Raw genomic sequence first — 19,590 nt, forward strand, 5'->3', positions numbered from 1 at the left:
CCTGCGCAGTCAGGAGTTGTTATTGCTGCTGCTGCTGCTGCTACTGTTGTTATGGATGTGGTTGCATGATTAAGATTTCTGTTTCTTTTCCCCCTTTTCATTTCTTTTCGTTTTCTTTCACTTTTCAACTTGATACCCCCCCCCCCCCCCCCCCTTAATGTTTTCTTCTATTTTGTATCGTACCATGTAAGCAGGTTGGTTCTACATGAACCACAACACTTACACAACCACAACCACACGCAAGACAACATACAACACACAATGGCATGGAATGGACTCACTTCCTCGGTGTCAATGGATGGCATAGGTAGTTTGATGAACTGAATACACAACGTTTACTTTGGCAAATACTTTGAACTCTTCCGTAGGCCTCATCGCGTCGATCATTGCGATCATACGTAGTACTTACGTACCTAAATTAGGCAATCATCAGTATTCTGTCCATATTAAGCCTCGAGGGCCGAGGCATGGTAAGTTGTATTTGATGCTAACTAGCTTTAGGTAGGCAGGCAGCCAGGGTCATACTGCCCCCTTTTACCCCTATTCACTCACCCACCAGTCTTCACCGATAGTAATTAGGAACGTGATATACAGACATGGAGGTAGGGAGGTACACGTAGGTAAACGACATATCGTTATATGTAAATAAATGTCGCATAAAAAGCGAAGTAACTACTATAATACTGTAACTGCTTGGGTACTAGGTAAGTTCCCCAGCAAACGCCAAACCGCGCAACATGACGAAAAGCACCCCCCCTATAGCTAATCCTCTTTGTTAGGTATCTTATTTTTTTTTTTTTAGTTCTTTTTACTTATTTTACTAATTTGACTGCCTGCTTCTTCCCCTCACCAATCAATGGGATCTTTGATCGCTTGGCCGCGATTCGTAGTCGGCACAGGAACAGCCTTAGCTGCAAGCCGCCCGTCCTTACCTCTCCGAAGGTATGCTGATCCGTCAACCCAGGGAGTTCTGGTCGACGCTTTCTTCTCGTAGCTGACAATCTTGTCCTCAAGTTGTAAGGTAAGGCCGATGTCGTCAAGACCATTAATCAGGCAGTGCTTGCGGAACTCTTCGACATCGAAGCCGCATATCTCGTTGCCGTCGGCATCGCGGATGACTTGGTTTGGTAGGTCAACCTCAATCTCCCGTCCTGCGCGTGCCTCTGCTGCGATCTTGTCAAGGTTCGCTTGGTCCTTGATGGTGATGGGCAGCATGCCGTTCTTGAAAGTGTTGTTGAAGAAGATGTCGGCAAAGGATGGTGCAATGATACACCGGATGCCGAAGTCTAGCAGGGCCCACGGCGCGTGCTCTCTTGAACTTCCGCATCCGAAATTAGGGCCTGTGCAGACTAGAATCTTGGCACCTGTCCATGGCTCTTGGTTAAGGACGAAGTCGGGGTTGGGAGATCCATCCTCTTTGAATCTTGAGTCGTAGAAGAGAGCGGTACCAAGGCCTGTGCGCTTGATGGTCTTGAGGAATTGCTTGGGGATGATGGCATCCGTATCAACATTGCCTCTGTCCAAGGGAGCAGCGATTCCCCTGTGGACAATGAATTTTGGAAGACCTTGGGAGCCAGCCGCTTCCATGGCAATGGAGTTCACGTGCGGCGAGGAATCCTCTGGTTGGTCGGTAATCCTTTCCCTGGCGGCATCGTCTTCCTCAACACTCTCATCGACATGCGCCTTGCCTGTTGGAGCGGAGTTTAGTTTGTAGGCATCAATATGCGGGCTGTCAGTGTACTCGGTCCAATTCCGGACATCGGTAAGGGTACCAGCAATAGCGGCAGCGGCCGCCATGACTGGCGACATAAGATGTGTTCGACCTTGAGCACCTTGTCGTCCCTCAAAATTTCGGTTGCTCGTGCTTGCGCATCGTTCCTTGGGTGATAGAATATCGGGGTTCATGCCGAGGCACATGCTGCACCCTGCTTCTCTCCACTCAAATCCGGCGTCCAAGAAAATCTTATCCAGACCTTCGGCTTCGGCTTGATCCTTGATTATACCGGAGCCAGGTACAATCATAGCGCGCGTGACATTGTCTGCCTTCTTCTTGCCCTTGACAACTCGTGCCGCAGCGCGGAGGTCTTCAATTCGAGAGTTTGTGCAGGAACCGATGAAGACCTTGTCGACGACAATTTCTTGCATGGGAGTGCCGGCGGTAAGCCCCATATATTCGAGCATCCTTCGTCCGGCAGCCTTCTTCGACTCGGTCTTGAAGGTCTCGGGGTCGGGCACCACTCCGGTAATCGGAACCACGTCCTCAGGGCTCGTGCCCCAAGTCACAGTTGGGATGATGTCCTTGGCATCAATATCGACGGTGATATCATACTTGGCATCAGGGTCCGATTGAAGACTTCTCCAGTATTTTACAGCGCGGTCCCACTCTGGTGTACCGTATGTGGGAGCAAGAGGCTTGCCCTTGAGATATTCGAAGGTAATATCGTCAGGGGCCACCATACCAGCCCTAGCACCGGCTTCAATGGACATATTGCAGATGGACATGCGAGCTTCCATACTCAAAGAGCGGATGACGGAGCCACAGAATTCGATAACGCAACCAGTGCCGCCAGCGGTTCCGATAATACCGATGGCATGAAGCACGACATCTTTGGAACTGACACCAGGGGCTAGCTCGCCCTCAACTTGTATCCGCATGTTCTTGCTTCTCTTGGTGATGAGGCATTGAGTAGCCAACACGTGCTCGACCTCACTGGTACCAATGCCGATGGCAAAGCAGCCGAAAGCGCCATGTGTAGAAGTGTGGCTGTCACCACACACCAGAGTGGTACCGGGAAGAGTGAAGCCCTGCTCAGGGCCGATAACATGGACGATGCCTTGTCGCTTGTCACCCAGTCCGAAGTAGGTGATGCCGAAGTCTCTCACATTCTCCTCGAGGGTTATACATTGTAATCGCGAGTCGTCTTGTTCGATGAAGGTAGCTATGTCCTTGATGCCTTTTCTAGACTTGGTCGGGACATTCTAGTAATGATATTAGTATTGTCTATTTCATAGTATCATGGCTAATAATGCAACTTACGTGATCGGTAGTGGCGAGAGTGCAGTCGGGTCTTCGTACTTGGCGCCCTGCGTTTTTTAGGCCTTCAAAGGCTTGCTACATCTCTTATTAGTCTCTGGGTTACTATATGGAGCATCATAATTGCAATATGGCATACTGGTGAAGTGACTTCATGAACAAGATGCCTGTCTATTGCACCAAACGAATTAGTATAACTGATCGTCTTAACAGGTCAATTGAATTTCACATACCAATATATAGCAGAACAGTGCCATCAAGCTTCTCATCCACTATATGGGCAGCTAGAATCTTGTCGTACAAAGTCTGCGGAACACTTTCGGCAGCGGGCATCTTGGGCTAAAGATTTTGGTTTCTTTTCTTTTTCTGTCTTTGCGAATACGAATATCGATTTTGTTTTACTTGTGTTTCTGTGTCGCAAATTTTCAAGGTGAAGTTGGATCTGCTACTACATACAGCAGTGATAAATAATCCAGGTTCTTAAACGAGAGAAGGGTGAAAGGGGGTACGGGCGTAAGGGAGAAAGGGAGAAAGTAGGGATATAAAATGTCGGGAAAGAGAGGGATGATGCTGTAAGAATCACAAGTTCAAGTACCAGCAATAACCGCCGATGGGGAAAAGTCTCATAAATGCGGGGAGGGGTTTTATATTTGTAGGAAGCAATTAAGAGTCTAGTTACTCTAGTACGAGAATACCTAATGATAGAGTATGTGTTGTACCGTGACTATCCCTTTCTTTGTCGCCCCTTCCTAGCACCTACTGACTTAAACTACCTATTTAAATGCTCTATTTAAATGCTCTCTCGTTTCGTTGTAAGTAGTAACCTAGCTACTTCCTACCACTTTTTTCCGCCTTATAGCAGACCGCCGAATATCGGACGGTGGTCCCTGCTCTCCGGTAGCGGGGTGCATGCTTTTTAGGGTTGAGATTTGAATCTGGGTAATTCTAATTGGCCAGATTTGACCCGGGTTGCCCGGCGCAATTGGGGACAATTGGGAATTTTGCTTGCCTGCTGGACCAGTGCTGGTATGTACTACAAAATAGTACCTATGTAGGCTACCCCACGTGAGGGGCGTTTGGTGCGAGTCAACTGCTTGATGCATATAGTACGCTGGTGATTGTATGCACTGATGCAGAGCTATTCATGGATCGGAGTCTATTTTCGCCGGATAGATTGTTTTCTTTTCTTCTTCTTTTTGTTTTGTTCTTTTCACCAATCACTAATTTCTCACCTCGTCTACAACTCACAACTCACAACTCACGTATCATGTCTCATGGAGTGCATATTACGGTACTATGCCTAGGATCCGATATAATTGATAGTGCATAGAAAAGAGCGGTAAAGTTCATAGTTGTCAATTGTTACATATCCGATATCGATACTTCCCCAAGTAAAAAAGTGTTGCGTGATGATGTCACCCTGACTCCTGTACTACCCCAGGGCTTGGCTAGGTGTACCTGCCGTACTCCGAATTAAGCATGCCCATTCATTGTACCCATGTACCGTACCTTAGTATCGTAAGTACCATCGCTGTCAGGTGGTACCTCATGCACCTGGCAATCTGAAGACACAAGGATGTGGTACTACCAAGATCTCCGCTCCACTCTTTCGGTGTAATGGTTAGGCCCAATCAAATTTTCTTACACCGCAGCCAACAACATCGATTCTATTTCCTCTTACCATTAGTAGTACATTGTAAGAAAAAAAAAAGAAAAAACCTCACGGAAGGAATGAGCACATTTTCTTCAAGTTACATATATTAGGTATCTACTACTTCGCAGTTACAAAAGAAAACCCCCCTATGGATGATCTCAATAACCCTTAAACCATGAACTACCGACAAAACTACTTCCATCGACCTTGACAGATCCGGTATGCCTCCGATGCTTCCCCGTCTAAAGCTCCAATTTTGGTTGACCATCGGGGCTATGGGTTCCACTCGGACCTCCAACCGGGCGTCTTGAGACCCCCCTTCAGTTAAGGCGGTATCCATACAGCCATATCGATCCCTTTCCGATTTCCGCTGCCGTTCTAATTTGAGTTGCCGGTCTAGAGAAGTTCCTTCGAGTTCCTAACTTCCTTGTCCTTACTTTGTACATATGCTACGTCTTATAGTAACCTAGTGCCATGGGGCTCCAGGATCTAGACCGTGCCTAGTAGTGTCGAAGACTCCAAGCTGCATAAGGTAACCATTCAAACCGTACGAGAATAATTCTATTCGCCTGTCCTTGTATTCGTTCACGTGAATACCGAAAAAAAGAACTCAACAATGAGTAAACCTAGAAAATCCAGCAGACCATTCTCAACGCAAGCCACCCGCCTAAAGCGCCGGCAAGGCAGGACATTCCCGCTGACGCGAATATGCCCACATCGTTCCACGTACTCTCCTTCCTGTGCCTCCGTTTCCACAGCTCACTTTGCTGATCGAAAGCGGGCTGAACCATCATCCACCAGGTGCAGGCCAGCCCGAGGAACACAATGTAGACCATCTTGCAGATGTGCACCGCTGATATCCCTGCAATAGGTTTCTCGGCGTACTCGACTGGATTGCCCTTGTTGTACTGCGTTAGGTTCGTGTTCCTGCTGACGTGTTCAGGTTTGGAAGGAACCCCAATGCCTCCGCCGTCTTCGTTGGCCCTCTTCTTCTTTACACGCTTGAGTGGAAGCGAGTGCTTTGACTCCGCCGTCATCCTGTTGCTCCCTGCTGGCTTGCTTTTGCCCGGGCTGGGCGTTCGGCTCGCCTTGCGATCGATCGACTTGCTTCGCACTTTCTCCCTCGACTTGGAACGCAACGCGGGCTTTTTGGCATTCTCTTCTACTATGCTTCCCCTTCGTTCCTCGGGTCGTGAACGCGGATGGTAGTCCTGCATGGTCACCGCCGGGATTGGTATCGGGCTCGTGCTGTGCTGTTCCTGATCTAATCTCTGGGATCGTGAATTCTGCCTGAGGATCCCCTTGCTTTCTACGAGTTTTGGAACATGAATCCTGATGGGCTCTGCCTTTTCGATTGTGGCGTTTTCCTTCTGCTCCTTCTGCTCCTCTGCCTCCCTCTTCTCGGCATTCAGCTGGAGGATTCGGGACAGCCTTGGGGTTGTCGGGGTCGAAACTCTGGTCGGTGGTTTCTTCTCGAGCTCCACATGGTGAGTTGATGATATGGTACCGATCTCGGGTGTCTCTGGGCCGAGCACGAGATTCAGCGAGCCTCTCCGTGGTGTTATGGGAGGGGAAGATGTCCTGTCGCTCTTCAATACCGGGGATGTCTTGGCAATGTGTTCCTGTTGACATGAGGACGTCGGGGTCGCAAAACTTCCGTTGTTCTGGTGGGACCCGATTTCCCGTCTTGACCGTGGCGAGGAGGGTAGGCTCTGCTGACCGGGAGCGTAGCCAGTAGTGGTGGTGATGGGTATGGACACAGATTCCCTCCGGACTGGCTTGATGTGGCTGTCTGTGCGATGAAGTGTGCTGTCTGCTCGCTCGAAGCTGGTCTTCTCCTGTAGATCTATGTGCGAATGCATCTGTGGGAGTTCGTGCTGGATCTTTGTGGCATGCCTCGAAAAGCTCTCGACGGCATGGTCCTGGATCACGTCGAAACTTAGAGGTGATGCCTGCTGCCTCTCTATGATCTCGGGTTGGGCCGTAACTGAGAGGCTTGGGACTAGGCTTCCGCCTCCGGATGGATGCTTCATGATTCCCTTTAGCTTCGGCTGAGATGAGGTCACTGTGATTGTTGTGCTTAAGTCTTTGCTGGACCTGTTGGCCTCTTGTAGGTGAACTAGGTTTGTGGTCGAGGATAGAGCTATCCTGTTTCCGCCTATGATCCCCAGGAAGCTGTGATTGGGTGTCATTAGTGGGGAGTCGTCCGAGATAGTCGACTGGCTGTCGGTTGTATCTACTGTCTCTGGAGACAGGAGGTGGAGACGATAATCCGGAATTGCCAGGTCGGCGAAGTGGTCCTTTCGCGCGCGTTCGATCGAGTTGGACCTCCGGCCTTGCGATGCCAGAGACATTAAGCGCTCTCCAACTATGTTTGCGGTGGATTTCCCCGGGTCGGTTTCCCGTCGGCGTCTCCATAAAAAATGTCTCTCGCTCTTTACTCTCACAATTTCTGGTTGCTCAACGTCAAGATGTGTTCCAGACGGCTGAGTAGCCGGCCTTGGAATAGACCCTGGCTTATTATCGATATCGGGTTCATTATGAATGACCGTGTCGGTCGATTGGTCGAGCTGCCTATGCCCCTGAGGTCGTGTACTATCAGAACTGTGTCGTCCTGGTAGAGTAGACTTGCCCGAAACTGGTGGACGAGTAGGGCGAGAGAAGTTTGGAACGGTTGATGTGGTCTCATCAGGATCTAATAAGAGAAAAGGTTAGTTGGTATCTCCGAGAACGGCAGACTAGAGGTCTCACTGCTTCCTAGAGCCACACTATCCAAGGACTGAGCAATGGGACTTAGGTTAGGTTCGGCAGCGGATGACCATTGACGTTTATGTTGGCTCCATCTGGTGAATTGGTGTTGGCGCCTAAGCTCTTCCTTTACACGTTCGATCTTGTTGAGCTTGGCCTGTTCCTTGTCCAACCTAGCCTTGTCCTTCTCTTGCTCTTCTAATAGTCTAACTTGCTCATACTCGAGTTTTGCAGCCTTTTTCTTTCGTGTTAAGCTCACTATTCTATGCCGGGTAGAAGTGCTTGTCGTTTCTGAGCTGGGCGTATCCGTTGGCGTTAGAACCGGGAACTGTCCCGAGTACGGATCGGCTCCTTGTACGCCCAGCCAATCCCCGCTCTCCTTCAAACTTCGCCGACTCTTTCTGGTTTCTTCTTTGGACTTGAAGACGTTGTGTATCTCGGTTCTCATCAGCGTCTCTGACTTTCGAGGTGGAAGCGGCTCGGGATCCTGTCCGGCTTCTATCTGTTCACGCACACGGGGTGGCTCTCTTGGCAAGTTTTCAACAAACCTAGAATCCCCCCTCTGCCTAGAATCCCCCCTCTGCGGGCTCCAACTCCAGCCTCGGCTGTGAATGAAGTCTTCGGAGACGATGTCTGTAGGATATGCGGGGTTCCTCTCCTTGGCCAGGTTCCATGCGGTCAGCTCGTTGGGGCCCATCGCCGCGTCGACATCTTCATCGGCCGTCCAGTCATGGGCATCGGTACGCTGCGTGCCTCCTTGCTCCGGGCGGTTGCTCGGCAGGATTTTGCTAAAGAAGCTGGCGAGCGAGGACGCCCGCTTCTGGGACGTCGTTTTCTCACCGTTGCCATGGGGTGCCGATGATCTTGTCGGGCTCATCCTTCTCGACGTGCGTTGCCGCGTCGGAGGCGGTCGTTGGCTTTGGCCTTCGGCAACAGTAGGCGATGATACGAGGAGATCCGAACTTAGGCTACGAGGTGATGAGAGTGGGAATAAAGATGAGGACCTCCCACGTTGTCCCGATGGCGCCATCTCTTTCCCCTTTTTCTTTCTTTTTTCTTTCTTGTCTTATTCCGTTCCCCCCTTCTTGCTCTCTACTAACTTAGGTGGTCTTGGGCAACGGAGATGGATGGATGGTGGTTACCCGGTGATAGGAGAAGACCTTGCTTTGCTTTCCTACAAAACCCAACATGAAACAAGGACTGAATTCAGAGGGACACCGGATCAACCCAACCCAACCTTTCCCCCGCCCATCTTTCCCTCGCGAGATCAGACATTACGGGTAGTAAGTACCTAAGCAGTACACCTACGTATGTACGCGGCCACTGCCTGCCTGCCTGCCTACCTACTCGACTTACCCCAAGCAAAGTTGGGAAAGACACCGTTGAGGGCCGTTCCTATCTAGATTTAGGTTTCATAAACGGCCGACATCGAGGACTCGTCCGAAGTTAAATCCTATGCCCCCCCTTTTGTTTTCCTTTCCTTTCTCTCTTTTCTTTTTTTTAAAAAAAAAATAACATTGAAGAGTTGATGACCAGACACATATGTACCAGCAAAGCATTTAGGTTGTATGTAGCTATCTGTCTACCTAACCTGCCCTAGGTATGTATGTAAGTGCAAATGCTATTGAGGCAGGCAAGAACATCGAAGAGGGTTACGGTATACTATGTACGTAACGGCTGTATATCTGAAGCTTTTCTTTGATCTTTTTTTTTTTCTCAAATTCATTATAACATTACTACTGATCATTCACCGAAGCATCCATGTACGCAGAGAAACAGATTCCAACAAAGGGGGGGGTAGGAATCGACCAGGTATCGAACCTCAATTTGTTCCTTTCTTCTTTTTTTTTAATAGAGGAGTAAGAGGCCATGTCAAATGCCAATGGCGTCTGAACGCCCCTACTACCTAGCCTATACCCTCAATTTACCTATCTATTCAGTTTCTCCTTTATCCTCTGTGTGTGTGAATGTATGTACATGCATCTCGTATTCATACAAATACAACAACAAAAAGAAAAAAAAACGCCGGTGAATGCAGTGCAGCAAGAAAAAAAGTTTCGGGATGATAGTAGTAACCCATTGTAATATGTGTATGTGTATGTGTATGCAATGCAGTAGTAGTAGCCCCAAAGCCTGAACACCCAGATGTAGTTGCTCCCCAGCATTAATTTTTTCATCAACTTTATTTTCCCTACACACATCGGCTAGCTATGTAACCTCGATTTTGTCCTTAATTTTTTTTTTACCGCCGCATCGAGGGATACCTCTCATAAGATGACGGCTGAGCATAGGACGGCTGAGCATAAGACGGCTGAGCATAGGACGACGGTTGAGGGCGACCCCATGATGGAGCCGGTGCGTGGGAACTCATAGTTCCGGTGCTTCTCCTATTAGTAGTGGGCTTTAAAGGGCTGGTGCTACGGTCCCTTGTTGATTGGTATTGCTCGAGTTGAGCCATCTCGCTGTTATTCCGCGGTGATCGAAACTGAAGTTCACCCAGACTAGGCGCTTTCTTCAGGGGTGATTTGGGATGGGTATATACACCCATGTAACCTCCGTCGCCGCCCCCTTGACTTACGGGGGCGGTAGAGGTAGAGAAGTTAGGATTGGAGGTAGCAACACTATTAGTTACTGGTCGAGGCGAATTCGCGCTAAAGGATGTGGAGAGTCCTGACGCGCCTCTCCGTTGATTCCTGTTAGCGGTCAAAGGAGTGCGGCCTCTCATCTCGCTGCCAATGGCATCGGTGTGCCTTGTGGACACTGGTGGAGTGAACAGGCCAGGGCTACTAGTGTTAATGTTCGAGAAGCCCGACATACCGCGGTCAGGATCGATGTGCTTGATATAGTTGGGATTAGGTCGCGTCCGGAAGCCTCGCTTAAGCTGTACAGTGGGCGTGCCAACTTCGATAGATTCGTCGAGGTCATCTCCAGTCTCGTTCTGCGATATTTGTGTTGCAGCATCCCTGACAGTAGGGTATAAGGCGGGGCGAACAAACTTCTTATCGTATTCGTGCATGACTTCTTTCTGAATGATGGCTGTGTCTTTGTTCTGCTGGGTGAATCTGGATTGGAATAACAGCAGCTGTGCCGAAAGGATGAGCTGGAGTACGATGCAGTTGAATACGGTAACACTCGGTCTCGCGTCCAGGGGTGCTAATGGTAGGAACATCGTATAGACAAGCACATGGCCCGGACTAAATAAGCAGAACATTTGTAGACATATCGGTAATGGATCCCAAACAGCTATCTCCCATACATCTCGATTTCTATCGGGATGCGCTCTCGATTCTGCGCTCTCAGTGCCCATCATACCCGTTAAAAGCCGTAGGGGCGACGACGAAACGGGTGAGGACTGTACGCGAACGCGATGCGCTGAAGGAGTTTCGGGTGTCTTCTCGACATCGGCTTCGAATAATCGATAATGACGCGACCGATACATTGTGTAGGTCGCATTGCAAGCCGAGAAGCCAATAAGGGTCCACACTAAGGTGCCAGCCTAGAATGCAACCGCAGTTAGAATCAACATGACTCGCAGTGGTCATAAAATAGAATATACTCATGTATGAGGCCAAGTAGAATGTTACTTACAAAGAATGTGTACCACCCGGGACCGGATCCATCGTCGAAGACGGGATCAACCGTTCGAGAACTACTACTATTAGCCCTGGCGAGCAGGAAAGCAAAGTTCATGGCCACGCCCATCTGCGTGCCAACGACCTTGGAGTCCCAGTCGCGCGTCTCGATCTCCTCGGATAGCCATAGTAAGAAGTCCATGGGGTTCAGCATAGCCTTGACGCGCTCCAAGAGCGGTCTCTGACGCACGCGCCGCGGTGGCATCTTGTTACGATGTGTACCTACGAGGCAGGCCGGTAGGTAGGGTACGTGTAACGGAACAATGGGTTGTAGCAAAAGAATCGGCTAAGTTCACATGGGATATATGGTGAGTGAAGCTATGACGAGCTTCCCTGGCGCGATGGAGAGAGGGAAGTGTGTTGCTCGGGGGCAGGTAGCCTAGGTAATTGCTGACTTGAAAGAAAACAACGAAGTTGTTAAAAGAACAAAAAAAAAAAGATCGTTGGAAATTTTAGGGCGTTTGATTGCTATTGGAGGTACCTAGTAGCTAGGGTGCGCTGCCGCCTTACCTAACAGCTAGCCCTGGAGCTTGGGACCATGGATGTAATAGCGGCCTGCTGCCTGCCTGGATTCTTTGATTAGGCCTGCACGTACCCTAAAGAATGGCGGGGTAGGTGCAACTTTAACTGCCTGAGCCATTGGATGCAGTGCCCTGGCAACCCTGAGCTGTAAGCCTGTAACTACCTAGAAAATACCTAGAAAATAACTACCTAGGGTAGGTAGGCGGTCAGAGAGCTCTCTCTCTTCATAGGTCGTCACTTCTTATCCTGCCTGTCACCAGGTGTAATGCCAACTATCAATCTCAACCAATCCAAAGATAAGTACCTAGTACAATATCTTGACCTCATCAACTACATACAAAGCCCTGACGCACTTGGTCCAAATCACGTCCAACGCTGCCTATTCTGATTGACCGATCGATTGACTCACAACAATGGCCTCTCAGGCAGATTACAAGGACAGGCAGTTCCTAGCCGTCATCGGGGACGAGGTGCGCATAGCCCGTTTTATTCGCAACTATGTATAGCTTTGCTCTTTGGAGATTAACCACAAGATATAACAATTAGGACTCGGTAACGGGCTTGCTACTGGCAGGAATCGGCGTAAGCTTTACTACCTCTATATCTATAAAAATATCTGGTATTAATGACAATGGGGACATAAATAGCACGTCACAAACCCGCCTGACTCGCAAAAGAACTTCCTCGTTGTCGACAACAAGACAGACACCTCCGCCATCGAAGCCGCCTTCGACTCTTTCACCACCCAGCGCAAGGACATTGGCATCGTATTAATCAATCAGCATGTTGCCGACAAGATCAGGTATCGGATCGACACCTACACAGCTGCCTTCCCCGCCGTACTCGAAATCCCTAGCAAAGAGCACCCGTACGACCCTGAGAAGGATAGCGTATTGAGACGAGTGAAGCGTTTATTTGGAGAGTAAATACGTTAATACCACCAACTTGTGCGAGTGTATCTTATCATTTATCGTGGCAACCACTCTTCTAATGTGGGAACGAAGACGGATTGGGTTATAAATATGTGTCAAGTCTCAAACACCAAGCATTCATGGCGTCCAAGCAGAAACAGAGGCATCCAACCAGGGTATAGGATGGGATTCAAACAACTCGAAACTAGCCCTCTAGGGATATCATTGTATACGCGCGACTAATGCTAAAAATCATGGGATTACATCCTTTCGCCACTATGCGGTATCGAGATTGTCGAAACCAACTCGCGCGAATACAAATCAAACTGCAATAACCACAAGTCCTTACAAATACAGACGTTGGAAAAAAATAAGAGTGCCCTTGCGTCCGTCAAAAAAGTGCTATGCGATCGTAGTAATCATCAAACCCAAATTGCAATACCGAACTGCTCTCAGGAGTGATGATGGTGACATTGTTGTGATGCTGCTATGCTAGTCTTGTTTCGCCTGTTCACCCAAAAATCCTCTACAGGTCGTCACTCAGCGTAGCCTTGCTGCCACCGAATTTCACAGTAGCTTGAAGACAGGTGATGGGTCTCTCATCAGCGCTGATGACCTCGGCGAAAACGGTGTATGTTCCCTAAAAGCAGCCATTTGTTAATACATTCGCACTGAGTAATTCTGCCAAATGATTCATCAAATAGCTTAGTTGCATGATAACGTACCGGAGGAACCTCCTTAGGTATCTCGACAGACTTGGTGATAGACAGATCGCCCTTCTCGATGGGGCACTTCAGGTCGACATTCTGGATTTGTTCGCACAAATCGGCTTTGGTGCTGATGAGTCGAATCAAACCATACTTGACGACAAGGTTGACGTAGGCTCCTTCCGTGATTGGTTCAAAGACGGTTCCTGTAGCTTGGATAACCAGCTCCGCGCCGCTATACACGATTATTCGTTAGTGATACATAATTGGATATCTATTTTATCAGGTATAGCGTCCATTCTCTCATGGTCGATACCAAGACATTGATATTATAGTATAGAATGATTCAACATACGACTCAGGAGGGTTTGGTGATAAATCGACGTTCTCAATGTGGACGATGTCCTTGCTGTGGTCCGAATCGCAGAATTCGAGAGGAGAGTCACCAGGAACCTTCTGTACATCCTTGACGACGACCTCCTCTGAGCCACCAAACCAACTGCCTGCCGAGGCTACACTAGCGGACAGAGCAGCCACGCAGGCGGTAGAGAATCTCATTGTTAATGAGAGTAATAAGAACTCGTTCGAATATGAATGCAATGAGGATTGAATCTGGACTTGTCACAGCTGACAAAGAACAGACGATAAATATTCTTTTCTTTTTTCTTTTTTCTTTTGGATGTTGACCTTGTGGTAAAGTTGAGCTGGTCAACAAGAATAAAGTGGATGATAAAGGTGAAGGTGAAGGTGATGATAGTAATAAGATATGGGAGGAAGAGAGGCAAATGTGGAGCGATTGATCTGAAGAGACGCTACTAATTACTTTACTACGCAAGGTTGGGGGGGCGGGACGTCATGAGACGGTCAAATCTTATTTTGATTGGCTGACCTCTCCAACCTTGGTCTTTTGCAGCATACTACATATATGTACCTAGGGTATGTAGGTACCTAGCATAGCTCAAACTTTCAAAGAGCCTGTGAAAGAGGTCCATGGGTTCCTATGATTATGTAACCAGGGCAAATCAACCTATCGGGTATTATACTTCCAGTCTCACAGCCTCCCCTTTTTTTTGACTGGTAGGTATCAGTATCATATCACTACGAATATCCACGATATCTAAACCACATGGCATAAGCTAACAAATAATAATCGTCATGGATTTTATTATTAGCATTGACTAATTAATTTGGACATAATACGGCCAACAACCTTTTCTCAGACGGGTATAATAGACATCAGTACTCCCACCAGTAATATCCTTAATCATTCATCAAGTTCCAACAACCCTCAACAAGTACCAGGGCAAAAAAAAAAAAAAAGGAGAGAAGAAAAGAAGGACGGAATGAATCCCATCCGCAACCGAAGCTAAGTACAATAGCTACGAATATTAAATACAACCTGGCATATGATATTCCAAGTGTATTGTTTGTCGAATTGTATCCAACATACCATTCCACGGGGCTGGCATATTCAATGCTGGTTCTAATAGTAGATTTTCTCTTCCCAAACAGGTGGGCGCACCGTTTCTGTGTCCCATTCTAGTTTGTTTTTATCGTTCAATGTGCATCCTTCGTCAGTGATTGGAATCACTTTACTAGTGTCTCGGACCTCTTGTTTCGATATACCCATAGAGTCCTCGGGAATCCAGAGAAGTGGTGTAGCGCTACCGACCGAAGGCGGGAAATAGGCATTGCGTTCGATCTCCTCTGTATATAGATTGTTTACATCAATATGGTCGTGAGGTACGAGTTTGCGCATCGTCTCATAGTCACAGTATTGCCACGGTTTCAAGAACTTGGAGAAGAATCCTGGCTTCTTCCCTACAACAGCAGTCTCACCAGAAGACACTTTTTTAGCCACGGGGCTACCATCCTTCTCTCCATTTTGAGCACCAGGACTCTCGACGTCAATGGATCTCCACTCTGCCTCCGCCCCTAGGGTTCTGGGGAGGTTGTAGAGCAGAGGGTCGATAGCACTGTTGATGGTGCTATGGAAAAGAATAGTGAAGATGAGGAAAATGATCATGAGGATCAACGGTCCAATCGCCACGGAAGCAGCAAATAGCCCAATCATGCAGAGTTCTGCAATGTAGATTCCAGAAAACAGTTGCTTCAAAGCGCGAGGGTAGATCAGACCTCTGGTATCCACGTGGGTGTCCGTGACGAAGAACACATTGTACCGCCAAGCAAGATAGAACAGTGAGAGACCGATCGTAGCAAATCCAAGCATTAACGGGGCAATGGCAGCATACGTAATGCCTATCAGAAAAGTTAGCAAATTAAATAGGTCTCATATAGGGCATTAGCGGGTACTCACTGATTACAGCAATGTTGGTGTAAACTGGTAGCACGCTGCCCCAGGATATGGCGCTGAGGTTTGCCCATTTCTTATATAGGGCACGAGGAGTGCCAGCCAGGAACTTATACATGATTGTGAAGATGACAAAACCAACGATCTGAGAGAGCGCGCTTGAAGCAAAACCTAGACCCTGTACAATGAAGTACGAAATATAGAAGTTTGATGACTTGGGAAGGTTTTCTGCCAAAACGGTTGTGACTGAACCAGGGTTCGCGGCGATTTGCGCTCCGACTGATGATGCTGACGAACTGACAGTCGTAATCAAAAATACTTGAATGAGCTGGAATGCAAAATATGCGTTCTGGGTGAATAGCTCAACTCGCGACAGAGAAGGCTCTCCTGAGAGTTTTGCGCACACTATATTTTTGATTAGTAGAGTTTTTACAAATTGCTTGAATTGTCTTGAAGAACCTACGTCTCATAATGATAGGAACGAGCGACATGAGAATCGATAAGGCAACCGAAGGTAGTAGTCCCGATATAAGTCCCAGAACTGGGGCAGGAATCAAATTAATCCAAGTGAGGAAAGAAATACTAGAAAGGTATTTGACGTTCGAGATCGCACCAACAACAGCAACTGGAACGGCCCAAAATATGATGAGTGCGGTGATGAAACCAAGAACAGCAAATCGGCGAATGACTCTCTGCCACCACGATACTTTTAATGCGGTCCAGACGACCTCGCCAGGGGTAATGCCGATATACTTGGGTGTCATCCGTAAGGCTTGGTGGTGCGCTAGAACTTGGTAGGCCGATTCAGCATCTGCTTGACGATGGAACTCGATGAAGACACTAGGGATTTTCTTGAAATTTCCAGCGCGATATTCAACCTGGGCGGCTTCAACGGCGGGAATAAGGCGTTCGAGCTCTGTTCGGCACCAATTGATAGTATCGACCTTCTTACCAACAAGGCCAAGAGCACCAAGTCGGTGAGTTGGTCTCTTCTTGTCGGGAACCCATCGTGACGCTAAACTGCCTGATTCTGCATCCGCTGGCACCTCAGCTCTGTCTACAGGTTCATCCTTGTTCTTCTTGCTTAACTTGACGCGTTCGGCGTTGGCGAGCTTGATTAGTTTCACCTCAGCCTTCTCTAACTTCATGGCAACATCATCCCGTTCCTTGACAAGATCATCAAGCTTTTCCGTGTCGCCATTGATCCAAACATTCTTCACCGAGTCGCCGAAGACTTTGCGTATTCGTGCTGTGTCGAGATACTCGTTGGGGACGGAGATGAAAAGTACGGTTCGAGATGAGATACGGTTGGCGTAAAAAGGCGAGAGCAAGAATGCTTGTCTCAGATTGATGTAGAAGATATTCTCGCGTAGAATCATATACATGACAAACCCATAGAAAATCCATGCCATAAAAGCATGGGCATAGTATCGGTTGGATTCTGTAGCTTGGTTGATATGTGAGTAAGAGAGTATATCCACCTGCTGAGCGCTGCCATGCCCTGTAGCATTTACGGGGAAGAGCACCGGCCACATGATGCAGCAGCCCACGAAGCAAATTACGACCAAATTGCGCAAAAATCGGAGGAAGAGATAGGCGTCTAGGGACTGATGCTGTAGTGAATGGACATCGGGCATCCTCCAAAACGGACCAATCCAATTAAATAGTCCATTGGGAAGAGCTGGCGTTCGCTCACTAGAGAATTACATAGAGTGAGCAAGCCAGTTCGTCCGTGAAAGATACACACGATTTGAATCATGGTAGTTTGCTTACCTCGGCCGAACACTTCCTAGGTATGTTCGTGGAGCATAAAAGCGTCTTTGACTCTTTCGTAGAACCAAGAAAACGCTCAAGTAGGCAGCTGCTGTTAAAGCAACAGGTCCTAATGTTAGGTAGAGGGCTATTCATGCCAGTTAGCAGGTCATTCACGCCAAAATGATTATGCTGGTATCATACTTGCAGCTGAGACTGGCTCAGCGTCTTGCGCTGACCCTTGCTCGCTCATGTTGACTATTTGCGAGAACTATATTGGGCGTGTGGAACGAATAATTCGCAGGTCATATAGCTCGGGATGAGAAGAGAGAAGGGAGCTCAAGTTCCAATTGATAGCATTGAAAGCTATTTTGGCAACTCCAATGACTTGTAGTAAAAAAGAAGCAAAAAAAGAAGAAACCAATTATTATACGGAACGCAGGTGGCTGTGGCTATAGTAGTATAGAAGTATAGATAGGTAGGTCAACGGTAGATGTAGCTGGGCCCAAAGAAAATAAACTATTATCGACCCCCCAGGAAAAACGTCAGTTGTTTCCCACTAATGCATCAATAGATTCAATAGGTAGGTTGAAGGAGAGAAGAAAAAATACCTTAGAAGTGGGGGTTTGAACGCGTGTAACGGTTCGTTAAACCTGGCAGGCGACAGGCGGGCAGGCCTGGTAGTATTTAGATATAAACTTCCACAAACACACGTCTAGACCTCATAGGTTGTTGTCTGAGGTTTCCAAGAATTTCAGGATTTCTGGGTGGACCCCTGGCACGACCCACGATCTTCACAAGCTTCTGGATCCCGACAGGGATCGAATAGCCGCTATAGTTGGAGGGACTCGAGGGAGTGACGGCGATTTGCACATGCCCCTGTCTAGTTGATGCACGTCTGGCGCTACCTTTACTTTCCAATCTCTTTTTGAGTTTAACTTATTACTATGCAGTAGTGCGCTGGGGTTTCTTTTTATTTGGTTCTTTCGACTATAAACTCAGGTACTATGTAAGTACGAATTATTAAATAAGCTCAATGATAGGTGCCGTAGATCGGTTGATACTAGACGTAATTGATGATTTGAACATGAGACATTTGAATGAAGTCTTGAAAGTACATATGTATGTAAATACCCTGCCCTAGGTACATAGAGAGAGCTCCTACCTGAAAGGATGATATACTGCATATACATAATACATACATGTAGCAGAGCATGCATCTATGACCTCACTTTCTGTCATACATGTACCTGTAGTACTACGTAGTACTACGTAGTACAACACAAAATACGATAGGAACTTATTAGGAAGAACTCTTGGTTACATCGTAGTTTCACACACATGTACATATGTAATGTACATAACGGCCCTGGGTATGTGGGAGATACGAAAACAGCTGATGTTCCCAAGCCGACCCTTCATCTACTTTTACAATTTCGATCTTCTCGGTATAATATTGATTAGCGCACTTAAGTTGATCAGTCATCAGTGACATCAGATTATTGGTGGGTACATTCAAGATCATTGAACTATTAGAGGTCCGTTTTCATCGTTTGCACTATTTACACCATCTGCACCATTTACATACCTAGTACAATACAACCTGAAGGCTCGCGATAGTTTGGTATAGTCCCTACCCCGTTCGTCTAACTAATCTACTAATGGCATCTTCACATAGTACTGTACAGCTACATAAGTCTTGAAAGCCGTTCTACAACACCGTCAACACGTGTATGTACCGCTCCGAGCAATGAGATCTCACAATCTCGCAATCTCATAATCTCATAATCTCACAGCATGGATTGCGGGTGCGTGTGGAACTTGGAGCTAACCATTTATGTATAGCAAGCCCACTTACGCATCTGATTCTAAGCTAACCTACATTACCTACAATTATGTATGTAGTTAGACACCAGGCCTCCGATGCGTATTGTGGTTCTCGCCATTGTTGTTGTCTCATGGTGAAATATGCCGCGACGTCTCGACATAAACCACACGTCGACTAGTTACCTACTGTAGGTGCATACCCTACGAGATCTGGATATTATGTGTTGCGTCGGGCCGCCACAGCCCATTGGCGTAGGTAGATCCTCTTGACTATGACCTGCCGAGGCTCTTAATCGGTCAGATATGGCGTTCCTCGGCGTAGAAACATTGGTTATTACGACCTGTTGTAATACGGAAAACCCCCCAATGGATTCACTATCAAATATTCGCGATACGCTTAATTCTAGAATCCCTCGGAAATGCCAAGCAGGGTGAAAGAAGGGGTTGACGATTTACACCCAATGCTTCAACCTACCCTACCTAGCAACTATG

General features: G+C 47.6%; 6 protein-coding genes across 6 annotated transcripts; 1 reads left to right on the forward strand and 5 right to left on the reverse strand.

Annotated features, from left to right (window-relative positions):
* Positions 1 to 846: 846 nt before the first annotated feature.
* GGS25DRAFT_514723 (aconitase family-domain-containing protein) lies at positions 847 to 3,367 on the reverse strand (the record flags this gene model as incomplete). Its single annotated transcript, XM_049263017.1, has 4 exons — positions 847 to 2,979; positions 3,038 to 3,112; positions 3,174 to 3,205; positions 3,268 to 3,367. 4 exons carry the CDS (start codon positions 3,365 to 3,367, stop codon positions 847 to 849), a joined length of 2,340 nt encoding a protein of 779 aa, XP_049115700.1.
* A 1,749-nt stretch (positions 3,368 to 5,116) lies between these two features.
* On the reverse strand, positions 5,117 to 8,466 carry GGS25DRAFT_532502 (uncharacterized protein; the record flags this gene model as incomplete). Its single annotated transcript, XM_049265596.1, has 2 exons — positions 5,117 to 7,383; positions 7,440 to 8,466. The coding sequence occupies 2 exons, from the start codon at positions 8,464 to 8,466 to the stop codon at positions 5,315 to 5,317; spliced, it is 3,096 nt and encodes a 1,031-aa protein (XP_049115701.1). The 3' UTR covers positions 5,117 to 5,314.
* Positions 8,467 to 9,678: 1,212 nt separating this feature from the next.
* GGS25DRAFT_522823 (uncharacterized protein) lies at positions 9,679 to 11,273 on the reverse strand (the record flags this gene model as incomplete). The annotated part of the gene is made up of 2 exons (XM_049264313.1): positions 9,679 to 10,932; positions 11,025 to 11,273. 2 exons carry the CDS (start codon positions 11,271 to 11,273, stop codon positions 9,679 to 9,681), a joined length of 1,503 nt encoding a protein of 500 aa, XP_049115702.1.
* A 730-nt stretch (positions 11,274 to 12,003) lies between these two features.
* On the forward strand, positions 12,004 to 12,516 carry GGS25DRAFT_522824 (vacuolar ATP synthase; the record flags this gene model as incomplete). The annotated part of the gene is made up of 3 exons (XM_049264314.1): positions 12,004 to 12,060; positions 12,137 to 12,172; positions 12,238 to 12,516. 3 exons carry the CDS (start codon positions 12,004 to 12,006, stop codon positions 12,514 to 12,516), a joined length of 372 nt encoding a protein of 123 aa, XP_049115703.1.
* A 511-nt stretch (positions 12,517 to 13,027) lies between these two features.
* On the reverse strand, positions 13,028 to 13,766 carry GGS25DRAFT_522825 (phosphatidylinositol/phosphatidylglycerol transfer protein; the record flags this gene model as incomplete). The annotated part of the gene is made up of 3 exons (XM_049264315.1): positions 13,028 to 13,141; positions 13,227 to 13,443; positions 13,564 to 13,766. The coding sequence occupies 3 exons, from the start codon at positions 13,764 to 13,766 to the stop codon at positions 13,028 to 13,030; spliced, it is 534 nt and encodes a 177-aa protein (XP_049115704.1).
* A 586-nt stretch (positions 13,767 to 14,352) lies between these two features.
* Positions 14,353 to 17,994, reverse strand: GGS25DRAFT_495200 (DUF221-domain-containing protein). Its single transcript, XM_049261422.1, has 5 exons — positions 17,476 to 17,994; positions 17,293 to 17,419; positions 15,983 to 17,214; positions 15,526 to 15,924; positions 14,353 to 15,467 (listed from the first exon to the last, which is right to left on the reverse strand). The coding sequence occupies exons 1-5, from the start codon at positions 17,522 to 17,524 to the stop codon at positions 14,692 to 14,694; spliced, it is 2,583 nt and encodes an 860-aa protein (XP_049115705.1). The 5' UTR covers positions 17,525 to 17,994; the 3' UTR covers positions 14,353 to 14,691.
* Positions 17,995 to 19,590: the final 1,596 nt, after the last annotated feature.

This window comes from Hypoxylon fragiforme (genome assembly GCF_022984875.1).
Source record: "Hypoxylon fragiforme strain CBS 206.31 chromosome Unknown GGS25scaffold_6, whole genome shotgun sequence".
NCBI lineage: Eukaryota > Fungi > Ascomycota > Sordariomycetes > Xylariales > Hypoxylaceae > Hypoxylon > Hypoxylon fragiforme.

Excerpts from the sequence above, each read along its gene's own strand:
- GGS25DRAFT_495200 (XM_049261422.1), bottom strand. The coding sequence starts at position 17,524 with ATGAGCGAGCAAGGGTCAGCGCAAGACGCTGAGCCAGTCTCAGCTGCA. Across the intron at positions 17,420-17,475 it reads TGAGCCAGTCTCAGCTGCAA|CCCTCTACCTAACATTAGGA; the intron begins GTATGATACCAG and ends TGGCATGAATAG. Across the intron at positions 15,468-15,525 it reads CACCAACATTGCTGTAATCA|GCATTACGTATGCTGCCATT; the intron begins GTGAGTACCCGC and ends CTTTTCTGATAG.